The sequence below is a fragment of the Barbus barbus genome (genome assembly GCF_936440315.1).
Source record: "Barbus barbus genome assembly, chromosome: 13".
NCBI classification, from domain to species: domain Eukaryota; kingdom Metazoa; phylum Chordata; class Actinopteri; order Cypriniformes; family Cyprinidae; genus Barbus; species Barbus barbus.
In genome coordinates, this window is record NC_136741.1 from 22366709 (window position 1) to 22380990 (window position 14282).

Below are 14282 nucleotides of genomic sequence, written 5' to 3' on the forward strand. Positions count from 1 at the left end.
CAGACTCTGGCACCTTGATTTCCGAATGACATGCAAAATTTGCTTTCATCCGAAAAAAGTACTTTGGACCACTGAGCAACAGTCCAGTGCTGCTTCTCTGTAGCCCAGGTCAGGCGCTTCTGCCGCTGTTTCTGGTTCAAAAGTGGCTTGACCTGGGGAATGCGGCACCTGTAGCCCATTTCCTGCACACGCCTGTACACGGTGGCTCTGGATGTTTCTACTCCAGACTCAGTCCACTGCTTCCGCAGGTCCCCCAAGGTCTGGAATCGGTCCTTCTCCACAATCTTCCTCAGGGTCCGGTCACCTCTTCTCGTTGTGCTGCGTTTTCTGCCACACTTTTTCCTTCCCACAGACTTCCCACTGAGGTGCCTTGATACAGCACTCTGGGAACAGCCTATTCGTTCAGAAATTTCTTTCTGTGTCTTACCCTCTTGCTTGAGGGTGTCAATGATGGCCTTCTGGACAGCAGTCAGGTCGGCAGTCTTACCCATGATTGCGGTTTTGAGTAATGAACCAGGCTGGGAGTTTTTAAAAGCCTCAGGAATCTTTTGCAGGTGTTTGAGTTAATTAGTTGATTCAGATGATTAGGTTAATAGCTCGTTTAGAGAACCTTTTCATGATATGCTAATTTTTTGAGATAGGAATTTTGGGTTTTCATGAGCTGTATGCCAAAATCATCAATATTAAAACAATAAAAGGCTTGAACTACTTCAGTTGTGTTGTAATGAATCTAAAATATATGAAAGTCTAATGTTTATCAGTACATTACAGAAAATAATGAACTTTATCACAATATGCTAATTTTTTGTAAAGGACCTGTAATTATTTTACCTGTGCTTGACAGAGATTGAGCCGGTGCTGCTGTGTGTCATGCCAAACCTCTCACAGCAGCCGCGTCGTCAGTTTGAGATTGGTTTATGAGATCAGCTTCTAATTCGCCATTAACACCTAAGTATACAGAGATAAAACAATGCAAGTATTGATAACAGTATAGTTTGACCTGAAGCTTATCAGTAGTCCGGTATTGATCCAATTACATACCAGTCCCAAAAATACTGGTTCTCGGTATCCATCCCTGCACAAAAACAGCTTAAACCAGCTCATGACCAACTAAGAACCAGCTTAAACCAGCTACCATGCTTCAAAACATACCTAACCAGCATATGCTGTTTTTTTCCATTGGGATAAAAGTTATGAAATTAATTTTACAGAGAATGTATGATCTTGAAAACAGTCTTTTTATGGTTTTAGTTTTAGTTAACGATAGTAACCCTGGTGTGTATAGGTCGCAGACCCCTGCTGATCTGCTGATTGTAGCTGAAGCTAACAACCCTCTGCAGTACCCAACACAGGGTGTGGAGGTTCGGCCACTTAAAACTATCCTTATACCAGGTATTACACTTTTTGTTCCTAGTAAGATTAATGTATTGCCATGTGACTGAAGAACTGTGATGAGACTAAGCAGTATAATAAATCTTTAATTTAACGTAATGAATATTACGGTCAATATTAGATACTACTAGGGATGTAATGATATCAAAATCTCACAATACGATAATATCTCGATATGAAGTCAACGGTACAATATTTGTGATATTTAAAAAAAAAAAGACAAATGAAGACTTGGGGGGAAAAAAAGAAAATTTTTGTACATTTTAAAGTTAAATTATTCTGTCTAACACACTTTAAAATGAACAGTTCCAACCCATGTTCTTGACTAAGGAAACTTAAGTCAGAAAAAGGAGTGAATTGACTTGTACCTGAACTTTAAAGGGGACTCAACCCTCTTTTTATTTTTGTGGTAATTTACTGTCTCAGCCTAAATTACATTCACACTGCTGTTTTAGGAAACCAAACAAATTAGAATATACTAGTGCTGTCAAAAAATTAATCATGATTCATCGCATCCAAAGTAAAATATTTCTTTACATAATGTACTGTGTATATTTATTATGTATACATAAATACACACACATTTATATATTTAAGAAATGTTATTTCTATATTAAATATATTTTATATAAATTATACAAATAAACACACACACACACGCGTAAATATTTTCAAAATATATTCTGTATGTGTCAGGGATCTGGAAGGAGGACCCAGTTACAGAGTGAGTGACAAAGGTTTGACAAAACAGACTGATACAGGAGGGTAGTGAGGTGCACATGTTATACAACATCAGGAACACCGTAAACCAAGAGACAGCTAGGGAAGGCCACTGGAACAGTCTCGGACAGCAACTGGCAGATTACAATAGCAGCAAAAGGAGCGGCAAAACCAGGCAGATAGAGAGGACCAAACAAGGCACCATAGAGCTAAGCTCAGATACTTGTTGGCTGCCAACTCTGAAGCAGACCAAGTGCCAGGCAGGGAGAACCAGTGGCAGGACTCACAGGAACAGGTCAGGACAGGAACTCTAACACAAAAAGACAAGACAGGATAAGGCTCCACAGGAACACAGTTACTCCAAAGCAGGCAGGGGGATAAATAAAACAAGAACTAATTACCAATTTAACCAACACGACTAACTTAAAGAATATTAAACAAAAATGCAAAACAAAAGATCAGAAAAACTGAAATTATTAAAATAAAAGCAAAGGCAAAAAAAGACAAAAATGCAAAACATGGAGCAAGACAAGAACAAGGAACTACAAAGGACTAAACAAGATAAGGACACAAGACCAACCAGGGAGACAAATACATACTCCGCCACATCTGCAGGCAGAGACAAAGACAGTGACAGAAGGGGTGAGAATGACAACGAACCAGCAAAGACAATAGGGCAAGGGGCCCTATAAATAGGGAGGAAAGCAAAGATTCAAAGACTCAACAAGGGCTAACAAGAGGGTGTGGTAAAGATGAAACAAGGAGGAGGGGCTAGAGAAGCACATGGCTGACGAAAACAAATCCATGTGCTAACACAAGACAACAAACACAAAAACAACCCCAAGACAAACAGTGTCAGGGCCAAACCCTGACAGTATGTGTGTGTATTTATATATACATAATAAATATACACAGTACATACACATAAATTATGTAAAGAAAACCTTTATTTTGGATCCGATTAATCGCGATTAATAATTTGACAGCACTAGAATATAAAAATAATAATAACAACAATTTTATATTATTATTTCTATGACAGTAATAGCCAAATATTGTAAAATAATTGCATTGTAAAATAAATGAAAATGAATATTTCATAGGTATATTATTTTTGCTTTACGCTACGGTAGGGAAATTACTTCTTTCCTAATTTCTACTCTTGAAAGAGATATTTTGAAGTTGGACTGCATTTAAACCGCTAGCTTTCAGCAATTCATACTGTACTTTTAAGCTTTTATTTTGCCGGAAATGGCAGTAGAGCTTTAATTTTGAAGGAAAACTCTAGCTTCAGTGAAAACAGTAATGCGTCTCACTACAAATTTAGTCTGTAATTAAATCTGTAATCATCTTTTGTGTTCCCAAATATGTGCTAATCTCACAGCATATGCAATAAACGAGTACACTGCATTTATTCACTGTGAACGTGCCATTCTGAGGCGCAGAAAACACCGCATCACGAGTTGATCATCTGAATGAATTGCGCATTTCACTTTGAAACATGCTCTGAAAACACTTCAATTGATGAAGGGATTAAGCCATATTGTGCTTTCAGTTTTATTTCATTTGACAGATATTGTGCCAAAGCATAATGGCCCAAAACACAACTTTAAAGACTTTTTATGTTAGAATAAGAAGTTTAAATATATTTTAAATGTTTAACTACACTTTTTGCCCAGAAGACCAATTGTTTCATATCTTCATTTGACCACGATGATATATTTGCTATCACAATACCATGATATTGATAATACCGTTACATCCCTAGATACTACACTTTTTTTTCATAACCCAGGCTAATTGAAAATACATTACTGTGGCTACATTTCTGCAAAACCTGAAATACGTTGCACTGGGTCCATTTCGCCGTCTTTTTCAGAAAACACGTCAACAAGAGGCACTATAAGCTATATGAGTTTTCTCCATTGCAGATGCAGGTTTATTCAACAGTTTATTGTTTATAAATCATGCACTATGGTAAAAATGTTTACATAATAATAACATGGCATTGTACAAGGAACTGCACAAACATAAGTCTTTATTGATTGTCTGCCCCCATAATCATAATTTGAGTGAAAAGGGAAAAAGGTTGTTGGTGTTTTAGTGTTCATTTTTCCTGGAAACTGCAGTGAATTGTGTGTACGTTTTGGCAGAAATGTAGCCACAGTAATTACTTCCAATGAGCCTGTATTGCTTTTTTCAGATTGTAGTAATATATGCATTGTGATAGTGTGATATACTGTATGTTTGTGCAGAATAATGTGAAGCTCACAACTGAGAACTGAGAGCACATTATTGAATTACTGAATGGGCCGTGACTGTAATAGAAGGAATTTGAGTGCATTTAATTTAGTTATAGAGGCTGGACAGTAACAATACATGCAGGTCCGGATTCTAGGCACGTGTCTATCAAAAGAACCAAAACTCCAAAAGACATGGAACAATAAATATAAAAAACAAAAGAATAAAAATGTAAAACATTTACCCAATTATATTACATTTTATTATCAAAGGAATATCAATTATTGACGAATTATTACAGTGCTGACACACACGCACAGAAACTTGTTGCCCTGCAACTTTATCAAAACATTTTCGCAGCTGAAAAGCTACATGCTATTTTTAATGTAGCTGTTTTTGAAGCAGTTAAACTTTCAGTTTTGTTATTGGTAGAGACGCAATAGCCGAACACTGGTGAAAGAAGCACAGGCTCAGGTAATTCATTCAATACATTCTAATAACTAAAAAATACTAATACTAAACACATTTCTAATAACTGCATTAGCCTATTCTGCATATCAATTGCTCAAGCCTCTGTTATTAGCTCTAAAATAATGTTTTATATTTAGCAACAGGAGGCTTAGGATTAGATAAATTAGCCTTACACAAAAGAGTGTTTCAAGGACAAAAAAAAATCTCTTTGAGGTGTGGCAACCGTAGTATATCATAATTGACTCTGGGCCGTTCAATTATTAGAAAATTAGTGCATAATGGTAATACAGTGACAACGCTGGAGTCAGTTATTGCTAACTTAATTAAACAGTCTTTCTCTTTTCTCAAATGAGTGAAGAACTACATTTGATCTGAAATAACTGAATGCAAGCAGAATGACTTTGTACTTCTTGTGAACACTGCAATGGTTTCCTTGGATTACATTGTATTTTTGTTTGCTGTTTTGGGGTATTAATATTATATATTAATAGGGAAGGGGAGCCCCAAAATTTATTTTGCCTGTCACAATAAGAGGTAAATCTGACCCTGAATACATGGCTGTAATGTGTTTCAGGTTTGGCCTTAAAAGAGCTGCCCCGAGATGTATATACGGTAAGTGATATTGTGAATAATTTATGTCTATTTCCTGTGGATGCTTCCTGAACACTATGTTTTTCTTCTTTCTCTGTAGCTGAACTTTTCAGCATCGCTGGGCACATTTAATGTGGCAGCAGAAGTGGAGGGAGTAAAGGTCAGGGGTGATGGCGAGATGCACATGACCCTGAGCAGCACCCTTTTGTCCAGTCTGAATCGACAGCTCCAATTTATCACATATACTAACACGCTGTTCCACCCCAGCACAGCTGACACAGGTATGTAGCTTCTGGCTAATTCTTGTAAAAAAATACTTATCCCAAATGTACATGTAAATACACTGGATAATCTTTATTTTGATATGTAGTTTTTATGTACTTGTGATTCAGTGCAGTTAGACACAGAAGGACATCAAGCTCTTTTTACCATCAAGATCCGTCATGGAGTAACACCCAAGCTCTACAACACAGGAGCTGATGCAGATAAAGGTAAATACATCATTGCTGTTATTATTAACTAAAACTATATTAAAAATAGCTATTGTTAATTTAAATAGAGCTGAAATAAAATATAAAAATTAAAATGATAAATGCTAAATAAATAAGTTTAATTTGAAGTACAACATTTTTTTAAACAAAAACTGAAATAAAAAATAAAAACAAAAATAAAAAAGCCCATTTAAAAAGAAAAGCTTATTCCAAACATTAATATATAATAGTATATAAATAATACTAAAATAACATGTGCGAATATGCTTTGAGATTAGGGCTGGGTATCGTTCAACAATTTTCGATACAGATACCTTGACTTCGATACTGGTTCCTGAACGATACTTTTTTCGATACCAAATATATGAAATTTTTATGAAGATTACATTATCTCAAAAAACTTTGGTTTTATTTTTTTTTCAGCTTGCTGACATATAAAAAGATTAATCTCCTGAGCCACTGCACAAAGCAACAAAATATATTGAACACAATAAATCAGTGCAAATAGTTTTAATAATGTTTACACTAGTGCATGTTCGTTTTTAAACGCATAGCTCAGACAGAATCATCATTTCATTTTCCACTGATTTACTGATGAGCATTAGCACTTCCAGCATTGTTTGGCTATATATAGGCCTAACGTTTTATGGCTTCTCTCTTCTAAAATGGCTGTTCTGTCTATGAAGAAATAACATAATTCAGCAAAATTACATGGCCAAAACACACATTAGACAGCAAACGGAAGTTATTACAAACACGCGATGGTGGTTTAAAGTGAGTTTTGAGTAAAAGTATAAATCTTATTTATTGTCTTATGTAACATGATGCTACAGTGTGCATGAATGGTCACGTAACGTGCTTTCGGTTGTGTAGTATGGATGGAGATCTTTTCTGAAACGCATTGGAAATGTCAGTATGGACGGGGATTGCTTTCATATTTAAAACAAAAACGCACCAGTGTAAACGTAGCAAGGGGGTTGGAACACTTTCACACTACAGCGGTGTGAGCCACTGCTTTGAGTGTAACCGGTGTAAACTAGTAGGTGTGTTCAACTTGACGCGGCACTGCACTGTACAGAGAGCAGACTGCTCCGTATGCTTTCGATTCGAATCGCTCTCATGGATGTCAAACACTGATCGATCTGCACGGCGCTGCTTCTAGTCGAACACACCTAGTGCTGCAGGCTTATTGGCTCACTGACGTTAACGAGATTAATCCCTTAGGTATCGAATTTTGGTACCGAACAACAGAACGTTTTTCGATACTCGATGGTATCGAGGCAATTCGGTCGGTGCCTAAAAAGTATCGAACTCGATACCCAGCCCTATTTGAGATGCAAAATTATACTCCCCAGTTCAAACTTGGTTAATCATTTAAGCTACAGTAAGATTTTAAAGGGGTCATATAATACGATTTCACCTTTTTAACTTTTGTTAGTGTGTAATGTAGCTGTGTGAGCATAAAAAAACATCAGCAAAGTTAAGAAGCTCAAAGTTCAATGCAAAGGGAGAAATTATCTTTTACAGAATTAGCATAGCATCGCCTACAGCGAACGGCTGGTAAGGGACTACAACAAAATCATTCCGGGTTAGTGACAGCATAAACCCAGATAAACCCCGCCCCCGGGAACATGCAACAAAGGGGGCGAGGCCATGCTGCGCTGCTTTAGAGAAGAGGAAGAAAACTAGGGGTGCACGGAAAAATCTATTCATATACTGTATGAATCGTGATTCTGTCTTCTAACGATTCTAATGGATTCACAAGTTTCAAAACTAATGTTCTAAAGCAGTGGTTCTTAATCCTGTTCCTCGCGTCGCCCAACTCTGCACACGCTCTGCTCTGCATGTCTCTCTCTCTCTCTTATTCAGATCAGTTCAGCTCCAACAATGAACTGTTCCATTTATACACTTATTTTCACATAGCTATGACAACCGTTAATCATAGACGCACATGCGGTTGCCGTACTGTATTAAAGCTTTCATGATAAAACCGCATATTAAAAGCTAAAGCAGTAGCATAATAACAGCGTATCTAAAAGTATGAGACAAAAACAAACAAAAAATATAGGCCTGCCATTAAAGGCCGTGCTTGCACAGGTTCTGCGCAATCCTCTTTACTAATAATCTCTGGGTCTCAGTCGGGCTCGCTGAACTGATAAGCAATATAGACGACGCCATTGTTTACAATACAACCGGAGCACATGCCGCTGAGGTGAGGGGCGTGATGTTTAGACGCACACTAGAGGCGGTTTAGCCAATCACAACACACCGGACCAGCTAACCAGTCAGAGTCCATTGTGTATTTCTGAGGGTGGGCCTTCACAGAACCAGGAAATCAACTGCCTTTTTATGCTAGCTGAAAAGCAGTATACAATACAGGTAAAATATGTGAAAAATGTGATTTTTTAAAAACGAAGCATAAACACATGTTGCTGTGCACCCCATAAACACAATCATGCCTTCAAAAAAATCCATTAGACCACCCCTTTAAATTAATATTTTCATTTAGCTAGGAGGCAATAAATTCATTGAAAGTGACAGTAAAGACATTTATATTGTTGTGGAAAAAATTATATTTCTAAATTTGTTTTTTAAAAATATCTAAAAAAAAAAAAAAAAAAAAAGTGAAGTTTCCAGATGTAGCACAGCATGTTTTTTTTTTATTTCTCATCCACGAAACACTGTCAGGAGAGCATGCTTTCATTCCCTTCCATTTCTGACTATCTGGCAGCCTATCGGCCTGGGAATTTCTAAGTAGTGGACATATGCAGGGATAAGTGTGATTTGTATGTGTTTGTTTTCTCAGTATGAAGCAAAATGATACTAAAGAATATTCTACACTAATGTACTTATAATGCAAGCCAAGAGAATTACATATTTCACTATCAGTCACCAGTTATAATCAGATTACAGAAAGTGGTTCCGGTACTGCTGTCTAACACTTAATAATGTAGTAAGCTATTGTTTGCTGCTACAGTTTCATTTATTCTTTGTATATTAGATGTGTCAGCAGATTTACACCTGCTCAAGCAATTTTTCACTCTGTGATTTTAGTGTTGTTTGTTATTTATATAGTAAGGAAACTAAAGCCACATGTTTCCATTTACATTTGCCTTTCTGTTTGTCCAATTTCAGAGTACAACATCAGCGCTCTCGTGACCATAGCAACTAAAACCTTCCTGCGCTATGACAAGCTCCAAGATTTAATTAACAGCATACGACAGTACTATCCAACAGTTACAATAGTGATAGCAGATGACAGTGAGCACCCAAAAACAGTATCAGGCCCTTATATTGAACATTACATCATGCCCTTCGGAAAGGTGGGTCACTTCATTGAGATTATGATTATGTGTTTGCAGGCAGTATGATGGGATCTGAATATGTATATCTGTGTCTCAGGGCTGGTTTGCTGGTCGTAACCTGGCCGTGTCACAGGTCACTACCAAGTATGTGTTGTGGGTGGATGATGACTTTATCTTTACTGCCAACACAAAGCTGGAGAAGCTGGTGGATGTGCTGGAGAAAACCACACTTGACCTGGTGAGAAAATAAATGTAGCATATGTAGAGGATGTGACAACTCTCATTAATGCAAGGGTTTTCTTAAGCACTGTGAATATTGTCCATCAAATAAAGATAAATACACTTATAATTCAGTCTTATGTATTGAAGAGACATTGCAGAGACATTGAATGCGTTAGTGAAGCAGGTGCATGTCAAACACTTAAAAACCCCTTGAGGACTTTTTCCATTGCACAGAAAGCAAGGTGTTTCTTCAGGTCCCTCTTGTGGTAAGGAACTTACACCTTTGAAACCTTCACCAGTCCCTAATTAAATCTTTAATCAAGAAGGCGCCGTCCCACCTCACAATATCCACAACAACAAGCTCAGTCTCTGTTAATTAAAAATCTCAAGTGGTAGATAAGTTAAACATCATGTTATTCTTTAACAATGCTTTTAGAAAAATGACCTTCTGTCTCTTTTTACTATATATCCAGTGGCACCAAAATATAATTGTGCATGTATGTCACACTTAAATTATATGAATGATACTGTATCATGTAACAAAATATCAACTAAGTGGCATTTATATAAAGAAGCATATATAATATATAGCAAAATATATTTGGAACACTTTCTGGTTGTTTGTGGATTATTTTCATCAGAAATACATGGTTATATTTCTAGGTCACTTGTGTGAATATAAATGACACCACAGGGAGGCTCTAAAGGGTAGTGAATGTACAGTGCTCTCTTCCACCCTCAATACCACGACTGAGGTGCCCTTGAGCAAGGCACCGAACCCCCAACTGCTCCCCGGGCGCCGCAGCATTGGCTGCCCACTGCTCCGGGTGTGTGTTCACTGTGTGTGTGTGTGTGTGTGTGTGTGTGTGTGTTCACTGCTGAGTGTGTGCACTTAGGATGGGTTAAATGCAGAGCATTAATAATAAAAAAAGGATGGGCTACCATTCTTGGCCACATGTTACATCACTTTTTTAAAAGGGAACTGACTTCAAACACCTGCTAAAATCACTAGTTGGTTAAAAATAATTTAAAATGTTAGTTCTATGGCTGGGCAATAAACAAGATCATATTGAGATCAAAATAAATTTGATGTTGATAATGATTATGAACTGTGGACTGTTTACTTGATATAGATTAATCTAACAGCCTATCACACAGCAAAATGAAACCCGACTACAGCCAGTCAGTTCATGTTGCTAATAAGTCTGCATGAATGAATGGTGTAGTTTTGTCTGCTGCACAAACTCAAATACGCGACACTAGCAGTGTTTCAGCATCTGATACCTCGGTATATGAGGACATAAACACATGAACTTCATTTCCAGAACTGTTCCGAGAGTCACCTCACAAGCTCTTTACCGTTTCACTTGAGAAAAACTACTGTCAAATACAAACTGACACTCAAAGAACTTCTCGACCTACCAAAAATGAAAGTGCAGTTTAATTTGAAGAAATGATGACAAATATATTACTATCATGTAGGGGTGTGCCATATCATACAGTCCACGATAATACCGGTATACATTTTTACATGATCAAAAAAGTGTTATATCGTGATATCAATGATATAGCGACGCAATGACGTATTTACTAGGGATGCACTGATTGTTCGGCAGCCGCAATTATTCGGCCGAAAATAAGCAAAAAGACCAAATGAATTGTGCCAAACAATGATGTGAAACTACCAAATAGAGGCGCGCACTAATGCAGCAAATATGACGGCAGTGTGGAAGAATTTAAAACAGTCAGCGAAAGACACAAAAATCATTACAAGCGCCGACAGCGAGACATGCAGTTTACTACTGCATCTCATGTCTCCGATGAGAAGTGGAAGGGGTGGTTGTTGCTGGTTACTGTATGATGATTAAAATCACGAAATGGCCTTAAACAATTAAATAGACTGCAGAACATTGTTTTCTAATACACGCATGAAGTGCATGCATTCAAACAGAGCTGCAGGAGCTCGCGACGCTTTCTCCTTAGCCACTGGCCAGGGTCCAAACCGCGAGGGAAATCTGCGCTGAAACTGTTACTCGTCAGTTGCTCAGTAACACTTTTATGAATTTTTACAAGGCGTGTGACAATGTGATATTTGCATCTTCCCAAATTAGTAATGAGAATAATTAATAAATCTGCTACTGTCAACCAACTTCCTGCGGGTTTCCGTCAAAATAAAAGCTCCATGACGAGTCATGTGATGTGCTCATGAACCTAGTCGCACTCGAGTAGAGCTCCGTATGTTTGGCCTCTTTTTGCTGATTTTTTTGTTTTGTTTTAATTTTTATTAATTGGTGGTGCTTTACCTGATGGCATGCAGTCGTAAACAGCAGGAGTTGTCTTCATCGGCTTCTTCGATTAAGAAGAAATCCAAGCCACCGACCGCGAGCGATATGACGGACAAGATGGCGAACACTGTTACATACTTTGAGAACATTCTAAGAACCGAGTTGATGGCGATGCGGAACGAGTTCGCTTCTCACATGTCAGTTGTTCAGTCGCTATGCTCTAAACTGGATCTTCTTACAGGGGAGATGAGAGAACAAAAGAAAGTTGTTGCAGATCACGATATGGACCAAAATCTGGACCAAAGGACCAAAAATCTGGACCAAAGGAATCACACTCTCAAGCTTTGTGTTCTGACAAATTTCGGCAATGTGTAATCTCATCCTCGTTGTTGGACAGTTGGCGTTTATTAAACCCTTCTGCGAAGTCTTTCACTTTCTTTTCTGCTACTCATAAATCCGATTCGCGAATTGACTATATTTTCATTTTCAGCTGTTCGTGATGCCGATATCTGTTCCTTATCTTTGTCGGATCATGATGGAAATTTGTGCAGATTATCTTTGATTGCTCGGCCATCTTGTGCCACTAGATGGCGATTTAATTGCGAATTCTCGCTTAGAGAGACCAATCCACTTCGAGTGTAACTAAACGAGCCAATGTACATTGGCATGCGATTATTGCATCCAGCTGCCGCTGATCACAGCGTGAGTATAAGTAGGCAGGTGCAGCGCATATTCAGGTTTTCGCTGAGGAGCCGAGCCAGTGACCCGGCCGCTCAGCGGTGGTACAGCAGCCATGACGACGGGACATGACGTCTCCATTCTCTCCTTCAGGGAACGAGGGTTACATACGTAACCGAGCCGTTCCCTTTCAGTCGGTCATTCCGAGTCACGTCGGGTGACCGACGAATTGGGATCCCTACCAAAGGGCCACGGATACTGCCCCTTCCAGTGTCCTGTGGAAGCCTCCTGCGCCCCTACTTTTTGGCGCAGGTCAGGGCTTACAACAAGAAGACCAGCTACTGTGCTATGGCACTACCCACTCAGTAAGATTGGATAACACTGGGAAAACGTACCCGTTCTACTTGCGGAACGCTGCGGAAGCCCAACCTTACCAAAGGAGGTTCAGAAGCACATACGCATATGAACAACCGCTTAGGTGCATATGGAAGATTAGAGGTGATTGTAGCCTCTTGGATAATGGCAGAACGTCTGCCGGGGAAATACGGGCTCGGAGGCTATACCGTGGACTTACACATATGGAATCCAATTAGGTCTCTACATATGGAACCCAGCCCTCTCTGGATTCATCGAGTTCTCACGGATTCATCGAGTGAGGGCCTGGTGCCGGAGGAGGATGCAACACTTCTAGTAGAGTGGGCTCTCAACCTGAATGGGCAGGGCACACCCTGTGCCTGATAAGCCAGGATGATGGTGTCCAGCTGGTCTGAGGTCCTGAAGCTTTGCCTCCTGTCAATGTAGCATCTCAATGCTCGGACGGGACAAAGCAAAGCTAGGGCTGGGTCTGCCTCCTCCGGGGGCAACGCTTTCAGGCTCACCGCCTGGTCCCTGAAGGGAGTAGTGGGAACCTTGGGCACATAGCCAGGCTGGGGCCTCAGGATTACCTGAGAGTCAGCCGGCCCAAACTCTAGGCACGAATCGTCGACTGAAATGCCAGCAGGAGCAGTCTTCATTGAAAGAAACTTCAGCTCGACTGTCTGCAAAGGCTCAAATGGGCCCTGCTGTAGTGCTCTGAGCACTAGAGACAGGTCCCAAGAGGGTATAGAGGGGGGCCGTGGAGGATTTAACCTTCTCGTCCCCCTAAGGAACCTGATGACCAAGTCATGCTTCCCCACTGACTTCCCTTCCACCGGGTCGTGGTTGGCAGCAATTGCAGCCACATAGACTTTAAGGGGGGAGGGAGACAGCCTTCGCTCCAACCCCTACTGCAAGAAGGACAGCACGACTCTGATCTGGCACTTCCGGGGTATTCTCGATGAGAAGAACACCATTCGACGAACAGGTTCCACTTCAAGGCATAAGCATGTCTCATAGATGGCGCTCTCACCGAAGTGATGGTGTCAACTACCTCTTGGGGTAGGTCACCTAGAACCTCCGCATCCCGTCCAGGGACCAGACATGACGTTTCCAGAGGTCTGGACGCGGGTGCCATAAGGTGCCCTGTCTCTGAGTCAGTAGATCCTTCTTCAGAGGAATCTGCCAAGGAGGGGCTGTTACGAGGAGCATCGGTTTTGGGAACCAAGTCCAAGTGGGCCAGTACGGCGCCACGAGCAGGACCTGCTCCTCGTCTTCCCTGATCTTGCACAGTGTCTGTGCGAGAAGGCTCACTGGGGGAAACGCATACTTGCGAAGGCCCCGTGGCCAGCTGTGTGCCAGTGCGTCCGTGCCGAGTATTCCCTCGATCAGGGAGTAAGACAACTGCCAATGAGAGGTCTCTAGAGACGCAAACAGATCTACCTGAGCGGGTCCGAAATGTCTCCAAATCAGCTGGACCGTCTGGGGATGGAGTCTCCACTCTCCGGGGAGCGCAGCTCGTGACAGCTTGT

At 40.1% G+C, this 14282-nt stretch overlaps 1 protein-coding gene across 1 annotated transcript in view; it reads left to right on the forward strand.

Moving 5' to 3' along the window:
* Positions 1-14282, forward strand: part of b4galnt1b (beta-1,4-N-acetyl-galactosaminyl transferase 1b) — a gene marked incomplete at its 5' end in the record, with an annotated part of 45902 nt that overhangs the window by 12274 nt on the left and 19346 nt on the right. Inside the window, 7 exon segments of the mRNA XM_079432519.1 lie at positions 1286-1392; positions 5399-5454; positions 5457-5510; positions 5516-5696; positions 5808-5906; positions 9042-9229; positions 9309-9449. Of these exon segments, the coding sequence (XP_079288645.1) occupies positions 1286-1392; positions 5399-5454; positions 5457-5510; positions 5516-5696; positions 5808-5906; positions 9042-9229; positions 9309-9449 (826 nt within the window).